Source organism: Pungitius pungitius, chromosome 6, assembly GCF_949316345.1.
Source record: "Pungitius pungitius chromosome 6, fPunPun2.1, whole genome shotgun sequence".
In the NCBI taxonomy this organism is placed as follows: Eukaryota; Metazoa; Chordata; class Actinopteri; order Perciformes; family Gasterosteidae; genus Pungitius; species Pungitius pungitius.
In genome coordinates this window covers 21505710-21524739 of record NC_084905.1, presented here as the reverse complement: position 1 = coordinate 21524739, position 19030 = coordinate 21505710, and the positions used below count along the sequence as shown (strand labels likewise).

General features: G+C 48.0%; 3 protein-coding genes across 8 annotated transcripts; all 3 read right to left on the bottom strand.

Moving 5' to 3' along the window:
* Positions 1-1701: 1701 nt before the first annotated feature.
* On the bottom strand, positions 1702-7381 carry LOC119196701 (probable E3 ubiquitin-protein ligase TRIML1). Its single transcript, XM_037452637.2, has 2 exons — positions 7248-7381; positions 1702-3875 (listed from the first exon to the last, which is right to left on the bottom strand). Exon 2 carries the CDS (start codon positions 3864-3866, stop codon positions 2223-2225), a length of 1644 nt encoding a protein of 547 aa, XP_037308534.2. The 5' UTR covers positions 3867-3875; positions 7248-7381; the 3' UTR covers positions 1702-2222.
* Positions 7382-7870: 489 nt separating this feature from the next.
* LOC119196530 (peroxisomal succinyl-coenzyme A thioesterase-like) lies at positions 7871-12337 on the bottom strand. Of its 6 annotated transcripts, none has more exons than XM_037452294.2 (11): positions 11990-12337; positions 10973-11174; positions 10756-10855; positions 10486-10676; positions 10180-10349; positions 9974-10093; positions 9572-9654; positions 9335-9428; positions 8934-9055; positions 8734-8811; positions 7871-8503 (listed from the first exon to the last, which is right to left on the bottom strand). In XM_037452294.2, exons 1-11 carry the CDS (start codon positions 12056-12058, stop codon positions 8248-8250), a joined length of 1485 nt encoding a protein of 494 aa, XP_037308191.2. In that variant the 5' UTR covers positions 12059-12337; the 3' UTR covers positions 7871-8247. The 6 variants fall into 6 exon arrangements, with proteins under 6 accessions (XP_037308191.2, XP_037308194.2, XP_037308192.2 ...); XM_037452297.2 differs by having other exon boundaries at positions 8938-9055; XM_037452295.2 differs by having other exon boundaries at positions 12032-12337.
* Positions 12338-15643: 3306 nt separating this feature from the next.
* On the bottom strand, positions 15644-18036 carry kbtbd13b (kelch repeat and BTB domain containing 13b). The gene is made up of 2 exons (XM_037451319.2): positions 16594-18036; positions 15644-16025 (listed from the first exon to the last, which is right to left on the bottom strand). The coding sequence occupies exon 1, from the start codon at positions 18012-18014 to the stop codon at positions 16623-16625; it is 1392 nt and encodes a 463-aa protein (XP_037307216.2). The 5' UTR covers positions 18015-18036; the 3' UTR covers positions 15644-16025; positions 16594-16622.
* Between the last annotated feature and the right edge of the window lie 994 nt (positions 18037-19030).

The window sequence follows — 19030 nt, the reverse complement described above, 5'->3', positions numbered from 1 at the left end:
GCTGAAAGTAGCCATCAGAAGTTGGGTACATTGTGGTCATAAAGGGATGGACATGGTCAGCAACAATACTCAGGTAGGCTGTGGCGTTGCAACGATGCTCAATTGGTACCAAGGGGCCCAAAGAGTGCCAAGAAAATATTCCCCACACCATGACACCACCACCACCAGCCTGAACCGTTGATACAAGGCAGGATGGATCCATGCTTTCATGTTGTAGACGCCAAATTCTGACCCTACCATCCGAATGTCGCAGCAGAAATCGAGACTCATCAGACCAGGCAACGTTTTTCCAATCTTCTATTGTCCAATTTCGATGAGCTTGTGCAAATTGTAGCCTCAGTTTCCTGTTCTTAGCTGAAAGGAGTGGCACCCGGTGTGGTCTTCTGCTGCTGTAGCCCATCTGCCTCAAAGTTCGACGTACTGTGCGTTCAGAGATGCTCTTATGCCCACCTTGGTTGTAACGGGTGGTTATTTGAGTCACTGTTGCCCTTCTATCAGCTCGAACCAGTCTGGCCATTCTCCTCTGACCTCTGGCATCAACAAGGCATTTCCGCCCACAGAACTGCCGCTCACTGGATGTTTTTTCTTTTTCGGACCATTCTCTGTAAACCCTAGAGATGGTTGTGCGTGAAAATCCCAGTAGATTAGCAGTTTCTGAAATACTCAGACCAGCCCTTCTGGCACCAACAATCATGCCACGTTCAAAGTCACTCAAACACCTTTCTTCCCCATACTGATGCTCGGTTTGAACTGCAGGAGATTGTCTTGACAATGTCTACATGCCTAAATGCACTGAGTTGCCGCCATGTGATTGGCTGCTTAGAAATTAAGTGTTAACGAGCAGTTGGACAGGTGTACCTAATAAAGTGGCCGGTGAGTGTATATATATATATATAGATTAAATATGTATATAAATATATATAAATAAATGACGCGACAGTCTTTGCTTCTGATTGGCTAGTAGCCTGGTTATCTGTGTTGGTGATTACTTACAAATCACAGTCAGCCAATCACAGGCAGAATAGGGCGGGTCGTGCACATATTGGCGCTAACTTGTACGCTCATTAGTGCATTCACCGAACCCCGCCCCCCGCCCGCACACACCACCAACCCTGTGGTTCCTGGCAGAGATGCTCACGACTCCCAAAGCTCGAGTCCGAGTCGAGTCTCAAGTCTTTCGAGGACGAGTCTCAAGTCGAGTCTGAAGTCACCGTGTGTTCGACTCGAGTCCGAGTCTCAAACTCGAGTCCCCATCTCTTATCAACGTCCCTTTTACCGTAAAAAAAACCATACCAACAACTCCTCCTTTACTCTTTACTTAATTTTTTTGTGGTTTTTCCCATAAAATGAAAATACGAGGCGTAGCCGCTAAACCGGAAGTACGTAGATTTTCACAGTAAGAATCGACGCAACCGTCTGTAATGTCAGCGGTTACCAGGGTAACAAGAGGAGAAAAGTTCATTAACGGATATAAATAAATACTCCTGGTCCGACGGGATGTGTTAGCAGCAGTAGTTGACTACACACGCTGCTCTTGTCCACGTATTGTTTTGCTTCAGTGAGCAGAACAGAGACAGTTTAAGGAGATCGCAGAGTAAACGGTCCGCCGCTGGAACGCATACGTCCCGACGTCAGCGAACCGTCGGTCGGACCGCCAGCGGCCCCCCGCCTCCCCGTCAGCGCCACCCAGCAGAGGCTGGTGCAATCGACATCTTTCTCGTGTGTGGCTGCGCACGCACATCTGTCAATGTACGTGTTACGTGTTACGTAGGCAGGTAACGGAGGGAGCCGTTACCTGCCACCAATAAGCAAAAAGATGATCTTTAATTTACCCCAGAAAACACACCAGACTGAGATCCCTTGATGTATCAGTCAATCTGAAAATGATGCAAGAAACACTTTGAAACACCTTTTTTAAACTGAAAAATGTTTCCTTTTCCAGTAATTTGTGCCAATATTCATGAAGTATTTTACAACAATAAGAAAATAGTGTAAATCATTTGATACACAGATATTTAAGGATTCAGAGAATGTTTCTTATTTGTGACTAATGCAGATTAAGCAGTTGTTATAATAAATCAAACTACATCAGATAACCCATCAGTTGTTTGTGTTGGAGGTTTAAAACGTGACTTATTACAAGAAAAATGTACAGTTAAAAAGTAAAAACATATGGATTTATGGAATAATAAATGAAAGAAGAAGAAGAACAAATGTTTGTTCTACTTGGTGTGATTGACAGCAGAGATGATCAGAGGAGCAGAGTTTTTACCCTTATTATTAGTACTTGGACTAAAGTACGGGTAGAGTTTCTCAGTGAAGCAGCAGCCAGTAATGGAGTAGATCAGAGCTGCAGAACCAACGTCATAAAAGGAGACCAGACCCTCCTCATAATCTACAAACACCCCCACCTTCTCAGGCCGGGACTCCAGAGAGAGACGGAATGGAGGATCATCAAGAGCTAAGTACTCATTCTCATTCCTCAACCATATCCCCCAGTGACCATTCTGAGGAGACGCTGAGATGATTCCCTTCCTGTTGATGGACTCTCTCACGACTCCTAAATCCCACTCAGTCTTCCCTTTAACCTGAACCTCGTAGTAAAATCTACCTGAAGAGAAACTCTGCTTTCCTAAGACAACAACACAAAGATTAAATCTCTCTGGATTGTCTGGGAGATTCTTCCATACATCTCCAAGTTTAACTTGTTTTCCATCATCAGACAGGATGAGCTTAGGATTTGCTGTATGAGGATCGAGTGTCACATCCACTGCAGACTGCTGGACTCTCTTCAGCTCAACCTCCAGCACCTTCTTCATCTGTTTACTGAGCTTCTTCTCCAGCTGGTTCACAGCTCTCACCACAGTCCCCTCATATGAAGGTGGACTGACTCTGACTCCTGTCCAGTCCTTGGTGGGTGGAGCAGTGTTCAGGGTCCTGAAGCTCTGGAGGAGGTGGAGGTGGTCTTCAGAGCGTGAGAGCTGCTCCACCTCAGTGCTTCTCTTCTTCAGCTCAGAGATCTCCTGTTCCAGATCTTTGATGAAGCCTTTAGCCTCTTTCTGTGTCTTTCTCTGCTTCTCTTTGATGGTGTCCATGAGCTCCGCCTGGCTTCTCTCAACAGACTCCTTCAGAGCGCTGAAGACCAGGACACCTTCTGCTACCTCTCTGGCTGCTTGTTCCTCACTGAGCTTCACTGAGTGTTTGATCTCCTGAATCTTCAGTCGTCTCTTCTGGATCATCTGCTGGACGTCAGCCTCAGTCTTCCCCAGCTCGGCCTTCTTTCCTTCACATTCTTCTCTCAGAGGAACATACTCATGATTCTTGTGGTCTAAAACAGTGCAGAGCATGCAGACACACATCTGGTCGGCCTTACAGAACAGCTCCAGCAGTTTATCGTGCTTCGTACACATTCTGCCTTCCAGGTTCTCCATAGGGTCCATCAGCTGATGTCTCTTCAGACCTGACGTAGTGAGGTGAGGCTCCAGGTGAGCCTCACAGTAGGAGACCAGACACACCAGGCAGGACTTGAGGGCCTTCACTTTGGTTCCAGTGCAGACGTCACAGGGAACTTCTCCTGGTTGGGCAGCTTGTTGCTCTGAGCTGCTGCTGCTGGCTTTCTGTTGAGCTGACAGTCTGAACTGAGCAGCCATCTCAGAGATGAACGTGTTGACCCGAAGTTCAGGTCTGGTGTTAAAACCCTCTTTACAGTTGGGACAGTTAGGCGGGACATTAACGTCCCAGTGGTCAGTGATGCAGGCTTTACAGAAGTTGTGTCCACATGGTATTGTGACTGGATGAGTGAAGACATCCAGACAGATGGAGCACAGGAACTGATCTTCAGTCTGCAGACAGCTGGCAGCAGACATATCGACGCTCTGAGGACAAGTGTAGACAAACAACAATGTGGATTATTTGTTTAAAATATTAAAACTATGGTTCACAATCAACAAGTATTCCTCTAAACGACTGCGTCTGTGCGTCATCCGGCAGGAGGCTGAGGTCCATCAGGACTAAGACCTCCCGCCACACTAACAGTTTCTTCCCTTCAGCAGTTGGGCTCATTAACAGAGCCCGGGGCCCCACCTGACTGACTTTCACTGTCATGTACAGTCACTTTGCAATATTATAGTGATTGATTTTATTATCGTATCATCTGATCTGAGGCCGCATGTTCTGTAAACTCGGGTAAAGAGAGGGGCAGACCTGTCAACTGATCACCATCTGGTAGTGAGCTGGGTCAGAGGATGGAGGAAGACTCAGGACAGACCCGGTAAACCCAAGCGTGTAGTGCGGGTTAACTGGGAACATCTGGAGGAGGCTCCAGTCCAAAAGATTTTCAACTCACACCTCCGGCGGAGCTTCGCTCACATTCTTGTGGAGGTAGGGGACAATCAACCAGAGTGGTTCATGTTCAAAACTTCCATTGCTGAAGCTGCGGCAGTGAGTTGTGGGCTCAAGGGCCTTCCGGGTTAAGATATCCGGTGGGTCTCCGGAGGCAGTTGCAGTGAACCGACAGGCTCAAAGGGCAGCAGCCTCTGCCGTGATGGAGGAAAAGCAGCGAGTATGGGAGCAGTTCGGGGGAACTATGGAGAAGGACTTTCGGTCTGCACCAAAGTGCCTCTGGAAGACCATCCGGCACCTCAGAATGGGGAAACGGGGAACCATTCAAGCTGTGTACAGTAAGGATGGGACCCTGTTGATCGCGACTGAGGAGGTTATCGGGTGGTGGAAGGAACACTTTGAGGAACTCCTGAATCCAACTACTACGCCCTCTTTGGTAGAGGCAGAGCTGGAGTTGGAGGAGGGATTTTCGTCAAGTTGCCTGGTGGAGGTCACTGAAACAACTCCGCAGTGGCAAAGCCCCGGGGATTGATGAGATTCATCCAGAGATGCTAAAAGCAATGAGTGTTTAAGGGTTGTCTTGGAGGACAAGCCTCTTCAACATTGCGTGGAAGTCTGGGACAGTGCCAAAAGAGTGGCAGACCGGGGTGGTGGTACCTCTCTTCAAAAAGGGGGAGTGAGAGTGAGAGAGAGAGTGTGTGCCAATTACAGGGGTATCACACTACTCAGCCTCCCTGGTAAAGTCTACTCCAAGGTGCTGGAAATAAGGATTCGCCCGATAGTCGAACCAAGGATTGAAGAGGAACAATGCGGTTACCGTCCTGGTCATAAAACGAGGGACCAGGTCTTTACTCCTTCTCGAATCCTGGAAAGGGCCTGGGCCTGGGAGTATGCTTGTGGTGGCGGGCGTGGTTTCAGCTCGGCTGCAGGGGGGAGAGAGGGGGAGTGGCTCGGGGAACAGTGCCAGGTGAAAACAATAACGACCAGCTGGCGATGATTGTGTGTGCATGTGCTCTCCCCTACTTAAACAGTAAGGCGGAGGCGAGCGAGGAGAGAGGGTTGCCGAGTGAGCCAGACGCCGGCGCAGTGCTGAATACAAATAAAACTCTTTTGTAAACACAACCCAGGCATCGAGTCCCTTTTATCCGGAGCCCGACGGACCCAACACCGTACAATGCTCATCCAGTCTACATGTGTTTTGTGGATCTGGAGAAGGCGTATGACCGGGTCCCCCGAGAGAAAATGTGGGAGGTGCTGCGGGAGTACGGGGTGAGGGGGTCCTTACTTGGAGCCATCCACTCCCTGTAAGCCCAAAGCGAGAGCTGTGTTTGGGTGCTCGACAGTAAGTCGGAGTCGTTTCCGGTGGGGGTTGGCCTTACCCCAAGTGAAGGAGTTCAAGTACCTCGGGGTCTTGTTCACGAGTGAGGGGAAGATGGAGTGTGAGCTTGGCCAGAGAATCGGAGCAGTGGGGGCAGTATATCACTCACTTTACCTCACCGTTGTGAAAAGAAAAGAGAGCTAAGCCGCAAGGCAAAGCTCTCGACCAATATTCATTCCTACCCTCACCTATGGTCATGAAGGGTCAATACCGAAAGAACTAGGTCATGGGTACAAGCGGCCGAAATGGGTTTCCTCAGGAGAGTGGCTGGCGTCTCCCTTAGAGATAGAAGGGTAAGGCGCTCAGCCATTCGCGAGGAGCTCCGAGTAGAGCCGCTGCTCCTTTGCGTTGAAAGGAGCCAGTGGAGGTGGTTTGGGCATCTGGTAAGGATGCCCCCTGGACGCCTCCTTTGGGAGGTGTTCCAGGCACGTCCAGCTGGGACGAGACCCCCGAGGAAGACCCAGGACCAGGTGGAGAGATTATATCTCTGCACTGGCCTGGAAGCGCCTTGGGATCTCCCAGTCAGAGCTGGTAGATGTGCCCCGGGAAAGGGAAATTTGGGGTCCCCTGCTGGAGCTGTTGCCCCCGCGATCCGACCCCGGATAAGTGGTTGAAAATGGATGGACGGATGGACTAAACTAAAACAATATGCACTTTGTTCTACATGTTAAATCTGAGTTATCAAACTGGATGAAACTGACAGCACAGCAGTGAATTCATGTATAACTTTTTATTGCCTCTACAGGTGTTTGACCTCCTCCAGGTGCACAGATCTAGTGGCGTGTGGTAGATGATGGTCCTGTAATACATGGAGTTTCACAGACTTTGGTTCTCTGTGGTTTAACATCATTTGTAAGGCGACCTCTGGCTGATCGCTGCCTGCTGTCACTTCTACCACTGCTGGGTTTGGGAACCAGATGCTGTTTATTCATCAGGGAACATTAAAGAGAACTCACTGATAACAGAGCAATGGTTCATTAGTCTAATGGCTGGATGGCATCATTTAAAGAAATCACTATAGAATCAAATATGTATATTTCATATTATTTAAAAGTGGGCTTTTACATGAAATAGAATTGACACATTTGTGATTTACTGTTATATACGTAGGAAGTATTTGACTTATTTGTCAAAGCAGCATCTAAGGGATCAGAGCAAAATAAAAAAACACTTCATTTGAGGAAAGACCTTTAGTGTGAAAGGGACAGGCCTGAGTGGAACTTCCTGTCTGAGGTTTCAAGTTCAACCAGTTTTAATGTATTTTGTTATCTTCCTCCAACCAGGAAACAGGTGTGTGAGTTAGCTTAAGCTAACGCTAGCTGTGACTGTGTTCCGTCTCACTTTAACTATCCAGAGTTCAGTCTCTGTGGTTTGGTTTCTCTGATGTTTTATCTAAAGGACACATTTCTACGGCTTAATGTTCTTTATGTGATAAAAGCAGACGTCCAACAGTCAGATTGTGGTGTGAACTAAACGTTGAGCAGATGTTTAGTTCATGTATCTAGTCTTTGTAGAGCAGCGTACTCACCAGAGTTTGTCACAGATCCTGTTGTGTTGTTGATGAGAAGCTGCTGGATTCAGTTGTTTCTTTAGAGAGAAACAGAGAGGCTCGTCTGGACTAAAGCTCTGAGTCACTCAAAACTACTTTACTTTACCTTCAGTGTGACCTTTGAGTCCTCCTCCTCTCAGGGAGGGAGGGGGGAGGAAGTATTCAGCTCCTCCTCTGAAGGAGAAGAACTTGTATCACAGGGTTGAACTATTGCAAAACATAATTTTTTACCTGATGTTTCTGGATTAATATTCCTGCTGCATCAATGTTGCGTTTAACTCATTTTGTGATCTTCTATCAGATCATCATGTTTTTTGTCTCTGTCCTTTGACCTTTTATCTCTAAAGAGAACAAACAGCTTGGTATTTTCCAGCTGCTCATTAAAAGGTTTGTTTAGCTGAAGGAGGATTTTCTCAACACATGAAGGAACACTTTCTCCTTCAGTTCATCATAAACATCAACACATCTGGAGATACGTGGTTGTACTGATGGACCATGTGATATTAAACTGTCATCTGAGGAGAAACTGAAGCTGTCTGACAAATAAAGTACAATGTTTACGATGGAGATGTAGGAAGCAGAAGGAAATGCAGATCAGTGCCTCACGTTTGTATTGAAGTTTATTATTTCATAGATTACAAGCAGTTTGGACAGTAAAATGATGCAGAGGGTTTTGAGGTGTGATGATCAGTAACAGGAACATTATTCAGTATGTTATTAATGTAATGAAGGTACAACATGACACAATAGAGAATAAAATAAATGGTTCCCTGTCTTTTTTGATCATCTCCATCTTCTATCCCAGTAGACAGAATTTCTCTGGATGCTTTGAGTCAAAAGAGCGATTCCAAACCTCTGAACGTATTCTATGAAAGACATCTGAACTTTGTGGTTTAATTCTCCTAAAGCACTTTGTGTTCATGATTAGGATGAGTGCTATATGCACTGATATATGTATTTATTCATCATTTGGGCTGATTTAACGTTTGGTGTCAATCAAAGCGTGTCCTCTTAACATCATGTCTGAGGAGCGATGAAGTGGGTCAGTGCTTCCGGAGCCACAGGCAGAGGCTCCAGAATCAAAAGGAGCCGACCTGGTCACAGGTGGGAGGAGGAAGTGGCTCCGGGGTTCGTGCCGCCGTACAGATTCTCCCTCAGAAAGACCAGCGTCTTCCTCCAGGCGTCCTCCTGAGCGCGGGAATGTGCCACAGTCTCTCCGCCCCACAGAACCATCACTGGAAGGCGAGAGGCGCATCGGCCCATGAAACACACGGTGCACATTCCAAACATCAAAGACAAGCGAGCACGTTGTGTTCCTCCCTGAAGCCCTCTGGCTAACCGCCTTTAGCTTAGCATCATCGCGCCTCTTTGTGCACTTCTTTAGGGAGAGCCAATCGAAATCCAGGCCTCGCCTGAAGGCCGTAAAGTACCAGAACTACGCATGAACCCCCGAAGGTGCACCTACACGTCTGAGGGGCGGGGCCCAGGATCTTGTAGCTGCTGGCGCGGGCGAACGGCGTGAAGGGAGGTTCGATCAGGTGACCTGCGTCGGGGTACGACAGGACAGTCAGCAGGTGGTCGTTGCCGGCCCGCTGCATCATCTCCTTCACCTGCACAACAGGAAGTTGGTAGATACGGGTAACTGCGTGCAGAGCTCACGCACACCTACAGACAGGTGGAGGACGTCGCCATGGCGATGAACTCACGTCCACAGCCGACTCGTGGGCGGGCCAGTTCTGATCGTCCTCGCCCACGACCAGCAGCAGAGGACACCTCAGACGTCCCACCTGCTCGGAGACACACAGCAGCTCATGTTCACCTGGGGAACCGTTTACCTGTGGATGCTGGAGACGTTCCTCAGGGCTGGAATCCATTCACAAAGAATTCACTCCCTGAGAGGCTCAAGATGGTTTTGAGTTTGGCATCGAGCACAAATCCTCTTTTCAGTATAAAATGTTCATAACTCCTTCTAATCTGACACAATAAAACCGGTCTGTCTTTTCTGTCCCTCCTGCCAACACATGCGGTGTCCACTAAAAAGTGAGGGTTCTGTCCTGGTTACTCACCTCCACTTTGAGGGAGGGGTCGGTGGGGATGGGCAGCAGCAGATCTCTCCAGATCACCTGATGTTCCTCGTTGAATCGAGTCTTATCAGCGTTCCTGATTAGACACAAACAAGTCAGAGGGATCAAAGTTCCTCCAGAAGAGATAACGGCACCATTAGAATCTACGGCTCATCCTCTGGGGAGCTGAGTCATCCGCACATCTAACGACGATCTGAACCTGTAGTCAGAGACACTCACTTGTGAAACGAAGTCATTATTTGTTGCACAGATCCTTCGATCGGCTGCACATGACTCCCACTGATACACACTGCACACCTGAGCTGGGACACACACACATGGACACAAAAAGATCCAATAAGTCTCAGAGACGTCCACAGGTCTCCTAAAGAGAGTCCGATATGCTGAGACGACACCCACCTGTCACTCAAAGGCTTCTTTGAGTGACAGGTGGGTGTCGTTTCAGCCCCGCTAGCTGTTAGCCGTTAGCTCCATTGACGACCCCCCCCTCTTTGCACATTTTAGAATGAATCACTTATGCAGCATCCACAATGCGTCACGTCGGTCCTTCAGGACAGGGCGAGTGAGGTGGAGGGGGGACGTCGTCCCAGGAGGACGGTCACTCCGTCACAGCCGTCCTACCTTAAACACTGGGGAGTAAACCGCCATTTTCAAGGCGATGCTGGTGCCGAAGGAAAGTCCCAAGATGCCGATCCTGCTGCCGAGGACCTGAGGGTGCTGCTCCAGGAATCTGTAGGCCGCCTGCAGCAGGGACACACGTGGGACAATGTTGCTCCATTTTTTTCGTGAATCAAAACATCTTAATCAACGTGGTTTGGATCACTTACCTCAAAATAACGGTTATCCACCATCTTGCCCGTTTCCTTGGTGATTTGGGGGGTCAGGTAGTCGAGGGCCAGGGAGGCGATGCCGTGGGAGGCCAGCAGTGCCGCCCGATACTCCACCAACTTCCCCCCACCCCCCCACAGGTCCAGGAGGCCCGGGAACGGACCCGGTCCTTCAGACGAGACAATACGCCGACGGGTTAGACATCGTCCCGCCTTCGTTACGCCGCTCACCGCGTGACCCGGACGCAACCGCTCACAACACAGCGCCGTCCAGAGGACACCTCCCCCACTCTGCTCTGGTCCTACCTGAGGGGAGGAAGAGGGTCGCTGTGAGTCCCCCCTCCGTAACCGGGACCCTGCGGACGCCGGGGGCCATGTACCAGCGCTCCACCACCACGCCGGCCAGCGGCACCTGGTCCACAAAGCCCCCCGTCAGGTGACCCCGGTACACCGAGATCGTGACCTCCATGGGAGTCTGGACGTTCATCTTCCTCATCCTGGGGGGCGAAGGGGAAGAGTTGAGTGATCCTGGGTCAGTATTGAAACATCTGATCACACGTTTCCTTGTTGGACTACCTGAGTCCAGGTTTGCTTCCTGGAACTGGTCTGAGGCTCCACATGAGACCCATCGGTTCAACCCCAGAGTACGTCCCCCCCAGACTGTGGTCCTCTGAAACTATAAAGGGGATAAACAACTTTATTCTACATTTTAACTCAAATTACCAGTTTTAAATGAGGTTTAATCTGTCAGTGAATAATTCCCATTTTCCCAAACTGTCCATGAACAACAAACCGTTGACAGTCCCGCTGGCGTTGGCGGTGTAGTGAGCGAACGCCTCCCAGCTGTGACCATCATCACACCTGTAGAAGGCGTAGACGGTCAGCTGGAAACCAGGGAGGACGTTCTGGACCAGGACGAGGAACTTCTCGTCCATGAGTCCTCTGGACGGCTGGACCGAGAGCTTCACGCAGCGCTGCTTCCTGTCCATCCTGACCTGAGCGCAGCAAGGACCAACACCACACATGAAACAGGAACTGGGCTGAAGACAGGAGACTACACCTCGTAATGATGAAGGACGGTGAATTCAGTGAACCAAAAACTATTATCGGCATTTACCTTTTGGACCAATGTTTTTTGTAGGGATATAAAGTAGTTCCATACATTTTATAGTAGGAGATTCCTTTCTACGGTTCAGTCCAGTAGTGCAGAGACAAGTGTGAGTCACTATGGACTATCGGAAATAAAATAAAACGTGCATTTTCAAGTCAACAGCTTTCAGAATAAAAGGTCACGTGGGGACACAGAAAGGTTCAAATTAACTTTGATGAAGTGAAAACACTTTTTTGGCGCTTTGTTTTACTCCATTGGGTATAATTCAGGTTTGTTGTGCAGACTGGTGAAAGCATATTTCTTCGTTAAGGGGCATTTCTACATTTTAAATGTATTACAGTATGTATTTAAACCAACATATTAATAGAGATGAATGTCCTGTAAAGCACACGAGGGCAACGTTTAAGCGGACAAACAAACCCGATGGAACTGTACGTGGAATGTAACACGCTGAGAGGCACAAATGCAGGTTCATCTAAAGCACTTTTTACGACATTAAAAAAAGAATACCTGTGATATTGATACTTTTATCGAAGTGACGTCACTACCACTGACGGCAACGTCACGTGATTAGGTGAAACGCAATGAGTCAACGCTCCATTCAGCAGCTAACGGCTGAACTAACGGCATCAAATCACCCCGGAAGGTTAAAATCCTGCAAAGTTTTAGCCCCCCCCTCTGAAAACATGGCGTCGTTACCGTGAGCAGCGCGTCTGCTGCGGCCGCAGAGGGAGCGCACACCTCGGGGCTTCCTCGTGTCGTGTCCATTGGTGTTCGACCCGTCCGGGGGTCCGCGGGCGAAGCGGCGTGAGTGAATCTGTGAGCATCGAACCACCGAGCTCCACTTCTCGAGTGGACTTCGGCCTTTTGAGCCTCCCCCACGGCGACATGCCCCGCGCCGAGGACACACGCAGGACACAAGATGGCGCCTTCGAGCAGCGAGGGCGACGCGTCATTCTGGCTGCGCTGCCGGAACCGCACTGTCAAGCTAAAGGCTGGTCGAAGGCTAGCAACAAAACTTACGGAATCTCTCTCTTCCCTATGGAAGCCCATTCCCGCCACAACATTTTTTTAAAAAGGGTTAGAAAGTCGAAATTATGACTTAAGATATTTCGACTTTCTAACCCTTCTTTTTCTGTGGCGGAAATGGGCTTCCATACTTCCCGCTGCCGGCGGTCGGTTGCATCATGGGTAATGTAGTCTGCGGGATCTGACAGGGAAGACGTAAAAAAAGAAGGAATCTCTGGTTCTGCGCTAATGATCAATGTGAATCACATCAACATATGGGAACAAAAACCATTCAGAATCCTGAAGATGATGAGTCATCATATTGCTTTTTTCTGTTTTCATCAAAACTCTAAAGTAAATCAGTTCTGAGGACTTCTGTATTTTTTTGATAATCCCAATAATCCTTATTTTTTATTTTTTTATTGGATCCTGTAATAGTATCTGTTAGATATGACAGAATATATAGGTTGTAGTTATAACATCTGTTAGATATGACATAATATATAAGCTGTAGTTATAACATCTGTTAGATATGACATAATATATAGGTGGTAGTTATAACATATGTTATATATGAAATAATATATAGGTTGTGGTTATTATCAGTCCACAACTGGCGATTGACAGATACAAAAAATAACATACTACAAAAAATATATAACACAAACAGATTTAACTTGTAAATACAAAAATTCAGAATAATCAATAATCCACAATCAACAAAAAAACAAATGAATAATCGAACACATCCAAACAAACCATAACGCTCGACTTTGTGATGCACGGTTAGCCCCCCGTCCCCAGATGACCCTGCGCGCCCTCTGACCTTTGACCTCTGGAGAGAATGAGGAGGCGAGGGGGAGTTGCTGTTCCCAAAGTGGGCCGGTTGTGTTCCATCTGTCCCTCTGGGCCCCTCTGACGGGTACCAGCGTTCCTCTGCTTTTCTGTCTCTGAAAGGAACACAATGTGACACTTAAAGGTCTTCTTATTGACACCTTCTCACAGGTCGCTTGAACCTCTTGATGTCCCAGAGAACAGCGGAGCATCACATGTAGAAATGTGTTCATCCAATAAACTAGCTTTTTTGTAAAAATGATGTGAATCTGATTGTCAATTGTTTTTTTCTCAATAAGATGTGAGGCTGCTTTATTCACAGCATGACAAATGCTGCTCAGTTTGGAACATTGGATGAAGAGAAATAAACATTTAAAACTGGCTGGGTGACAAAAAGCATTTTTTTTAAATAATAGTTCAAAGGCAGCGCAACAAACGGAATTTTGATGAGAGTTTTAAACCCACTTAATTAGATTAAAGCACAAGCATGTAAATGAGTGGCCTTTATTTATGTAAAAACCCATTTTACAATAGTGTTTAGTCATTATCGCCAGTTCTTCTTCACGTCTTTTATTGTACGTCTTCTCCTGGATGCTACGACGCTAATCGTGCTAATAATAAACACAACGTGCAAGAAAACGTATTGAGACGAGTTAAGGGGTCAAAGGTCATCTGGCGAGCAACGCCCCCTCGCCGCCTTCCCAGCTGTCACGCGCACACACACACGCACACACACACATCCCTGAGATTAGTTAAGAGGAAGCAGACTGCAACAGTCAGCTGCTTTAAAATGTGTTGGTACATTTAATATTCATGAGTGTCATACATCATTGTCTGCTGTTTGTGAGGGGGGGGGCTGGTGGAGAGGGGGGCAGGGGCTCTCTTCCACAACAAAGAGGCACAAAGGAGGGAGACACATGTCTCCATCAGGACCGAGGTCCCATGTGTGTGTTTTATTTGGAATTTGGGTAACATTTTTATTTCTGTGCACATTTTAGAAAAATGATTTTGTACTTTCCATCATTTTCTAAATGATCTGTTACTTTGACTTCAACAGAAGATGATTCCCCAGCTGACACAATAGTGTGGACCCCCGAACCAGAAGTGATGATAACATCAGGACAATATTAACAAAGGAGGTTGTTATTTTCATGAATATACCAGGCTCCTGTTACAGAATTATTAAAACTAATCATCTCTCAAATAAAATCTCCTGTCTTGTTGCTGCCTTTTAGGTTTTGTATTAGTTTTACTCTTATTTATAAAAATATATATTTTCATTGTATTTTCGTTTTTTCTATTTCATGGTTGAACAAACCTTTATTTTTTGTATCTTTGTCAAATATTAATATGCTTAAACAAATACACATTTGAATAAAAGAATGAAAAATAAACGTAATCTTTAAGAAACGGGGCTGGTTCCTCTGCTTTTGTGCTAAGCTAACCATAGTTAAGCTAACTATAGTTAACTTAGCTAACCATAGTTAATTTAACTAACCATAGTTAACCTAGCTAACCATAGTTAATTTAACTAACCATAGTTAATTTAGCTACACCCATCTGCTGCTGCAGCCTAATTAATTAATAATGAATAATTTAACAGAGGTGAGAGTGATATTGATCTTTTCCTCTAGTCTTCTGCACCAAAAAAGCCAATAATTTCCCGATCAATGAGCTCAATGAGATCGCACACCGGCAGCAGAACAAATTTTAATCTGCGGAGAAAGGTGCAACAAACAATGGGAACAAACGCACACACACACACACACACACACTCACGCACACAACTTAACATCAGGCTTTTGGAGAGGTCGGGAAAACTGCTGCAACCTTTAGTGTTAAACTGAACTGTCTCATATGAGTGACATGTGTTTATTCATCCAGGGATGAAGGCGTTAACTGCTGCTGCACAACGTAGGGCACAAGCACTTTATCTAAACTTATCAGGACACCATTATACTTTAAGCTGAGGCTCACAGGGTTTGTGGAGGATGTTTGGTGTTTTCGGAGCTGAATTTTGAATAAATTGAATAATATTTTGAATGGATTCTTGTCTTCACAGCGACAGCCGCTGGACGTGAGGTCACAGTCGAGGGAATGCCTGAGATACCATGACGACCAGGGTCAACGGCAACAGTGACATCACCACTCTGTGTGTGTGTGTGTGTGTGTGTGTGTGTTTTTAGACTGACCTAGATCCTCTGCAGCGCTCGTTGGATAAAAACATAACGCACGTGTCACCAAATACGCTCTCGCCTGTTTGTCAGCTAATCACATTGTTTTTTTAAAGCTGTTTTCTTTCAGTCAGGAGAATAAATGAAGGAGAAAAACATGACCTCACTTCCTGTTTAGAGGCTGGAATCAAAGAAATTCGCAGAGGAGCTGACTTTCGAGGTGTGAGGAGAACATTTTAGTCCCAAGAAGAAGCTCAAAACTGTACTAGAACAACAACAACAATAATAATATACTTTATTTTCAAAATCGTTCTTCCAAAGAAAGGGCTTACTGATCAACAAACAGGAGTAAAAAGAGGCACACAAAAGGATGTAAAAACAATACACAACAATCAAGTCCTATAACAACAATAACAATCATAATTATCAGTATTAATAGTGATCATTTTTAATATTATCATTAATCAATTTTATTAGGATTTATTTTGATTAAATGGATGTTTCTGCAGCCTCAGAACTTCTTGTGTTTTGCTAATAACCGGACCATCAGGTGTCGACCCCCCCTGACCTAGGCCCCCTCGCCGCCAGCTGCTGGCGTCCGGCCCGGCCGCCGTGCCTGGCTCTGCCCGTCGTTGACCTCCTTCGTCATCATCGTCATCATCGTCATCACCGTCGCTGTGTGCCAACAGGAAGCCGAGGCCGCGCAGGAAACAGAAGCTCTGTGTGGGGACAAACACGGCGCCATTTATTCAACAGATCGGGACCAAATAAAGTCGCACACATAATATCATCCGGGCAACAACAAACAGATGCAAAAACAATCTCAGGCATAAAGACGAAGAGTCCTTTAAATGAATGAAAAGAGGAATAAAACAATAATCTATAAAAACACAACAAGTATGAGGGGCGATGGGGCCTCATTGTCTCATAGCTATTAATAATCTTTATTTCTTCCAAGTCGATCCATACGTCCAACAACCCCAAGGTAAGTGGTCCTGATCAGAGGTCAGAGGTCAGCGACTGAGCCAAAGGAGCCAAACGTGTCACGTGACATCTAGACGAGAGGTCAGAGAAGTCTCCTTCACCTCCACTTAAACCGAGCCTTATTCAACCAGAACCCCAAAGAGAGGAACAGACTTTATTCACGCCGCCTTAATCACAGAAAATACATAATTACCGTTAAGAAGACACAGAAGAAACAATAAAGAGGATTTTCTGTTTGTGTTTACGGAGGCTCAGAGCTTTAGAAAGAACACGTCCAGGAGTATTTTCTGCTAAAACACCCACATCTCCACATCTCCTTGTGGGTGAAGCCGTCACGGCGGCGTCGTGGCGTCCGGCAGCCGGAGCAGAAACGTCCACACGGATCCGCTCCTGGGGAAGCCCTTCATCTGCCGCCGGGGCTTCCAGGTTTTCCCGCCCACGGCGAACTCCGTGGTGGCGCTCCTGTTGAGCGTGAGCACCGAGTCGCCCCTCGCCACCGCCGTGAACAGCGAGCCGCGGCTGTTGGCGAAGTGTCCCGGCAGAGACGACCACTGGCCCGAGGTCAGGTTGTAGCAGTCCACGAGGCAGCGCAGGAAGTCGTCCGAGGGCCCGTTCCTCACCACGTACAGGTCGTCCCTGTGGCCCACCAACCAGTGGCCGTAGCTCTGCCGCCGGATCAGCGCGGTGACCAGCCGCCACTCGTCCGACGCCGGGACGTACTCGTGGATCTCCGTGGTCTCCATCGGCCTCCACAGGCACACGAACACCCTGCCCGCCGCTGCGGCGCACGCCGCCCCCGCCGCCGGGCGGGGCAGGTGGGCGGCGTGCGCCCACCTCCCGGCCCCCACGTCGTACGCCTCCACGGACGACATCGGCGTCCGCTCTTGCTCTCCCCCGAGGGCGTAGAGGCGCCCGGCCGCGCCCAGCAGGCTGAGGTTGTATCGCGGCTGAGCCGGGCCGGGGATCCGGCGCCAGCTGTTGCTTTCCACGCTGTAGCAGAAAGACGAGTCCACGACCTGCTTGTGGGGTCCGTGGACCCCCCCGACGATGTACAGCCGGTTGTCTAGAACGGCCACTCCAGCCAGGGAGGTGCTGGCGCCCGGCGGGAGATCCGTCAGCACCTTCCAGGCGTTGGCGGTCTCGTCCAGGTAGCAGACCGTCCTGGAGGCGGCGTGCACGGTTTCCTCCTCGCCGCAGGTCACGTGAGCGCCCACGGCCGCGAAAACCCTCGGCGTCAACGACTCCACGTAGGAGACCAGCTCCGGCGCCAAGGCCGACCTGACCTCCGCCCGCAGGTCGGCGTACATGTCGCGGATGAACAGCGCGGCGGCGTGGTACAGCTGCGAGAGGCCGAAGGTCGCGGCGGTGTGATACATCAGCAGACAGTTGTCCGAGTCGACGAGGCCCGCCAGGTGCTCGGCCAGCGGCGCCGCCTGCAGGAAAGCGGCGCACTCGATGGCCTCCACGATGTCGTCGCCGTCCAGGTCGGGCCGCCCGCCGCGCAGCACGGCCAGCGCCACCAGGAAGCCTCGGGCGCGCAGGGCCTGCAGGTGGATCTCCTCCTGTCGGCACTCCCTCATCCCGGAGCGGTACAGCGATCGGAAATAGCCGCAGCTCTGGATCAGGAAGGCCTTGTCCTCTGAGAAGCGAACGCCTCCGACCACGATGGTCAGCCGGGCCGAGGAGCTGTGGCTCTCGCCGCCGCCGGCGCCCTCCTCCGACATCGCGGTCGCCTCTGACGTTGAACTCTGGAGAGAAAGAAAGAAAAAAAACGACCCACGAAACGGTGGGCTGAAGCGTTTCCAGGCGTCCTGGAGGGGAGTGAACAGAGAGCGAGGCGGCTTCGCTTCACTTTTAAAAATAGAAGCAGATAAAAATAGAGGAGAACAAATGACCTGAATCACGTTTCGTGTTGTCGGGCAACACGTGAAGGTCGGGGACGGTTTGGGGACAGTTTGCTTTTAAACAAAATACAGCAGATGTGAAGAAAACCTTTGGGTATCAAAATCCAAACGAAATAAAAAAAATCCATTAAAAGAGAAAATTCAAAGATTCAAAAACTCAAAAATGTACAAGAATTAAAGACAAATTACCTTATTGCGTTTCTTGCAGAGACAGATTTTAAAAGAAAGGAAGTTGGATCATATGTTACCATCAACTTCAATAACCATCATAAGGTTAAATCAAACCAGTGAGTTTGATAACTTGCTTTCTGGATCAGACAATTGAAACCACTCTTGTGTCTGTGTGGTTAACATCCAAAGGCCTGTTAGCATAGCCTAGCATCACAGATAGAAACCGGGGGCACAGTTGGCTGTGCTATGTCCAAAATGAGTTAGTGGATTCCATTTACCTCTAAAGTGATGCATGGTGAGTTTTATTAGCCTTTTCTGTTTCTCTGTGCTAAGCTAAGCTAACGCTAGCTGAAGTTGTTCATAAAGGGGGAATATATTTGAACAATTACCAAACAATCCCACCCTTGTGTTTTATGTAACATCCAACGGCTGGTTAGTCGGTTAGCGTAGCTTAGCATGTAGAATGACAACATGTGTGAACAGCTACGTGAGGATTCCTTGGGTCGGAGCCGGTTTTCCCCCTTTATTTTGTGTTTTTTTTAAGCCAAGAATGTATACTAACCGTTATAAAGACGCAGCACTTAAATGAGGGTAAGTAATTGGGACCAATTCAACAAATAAACGTTTGATTAGTACAATCAATACGATGTAGTCTTTAAAGTGGA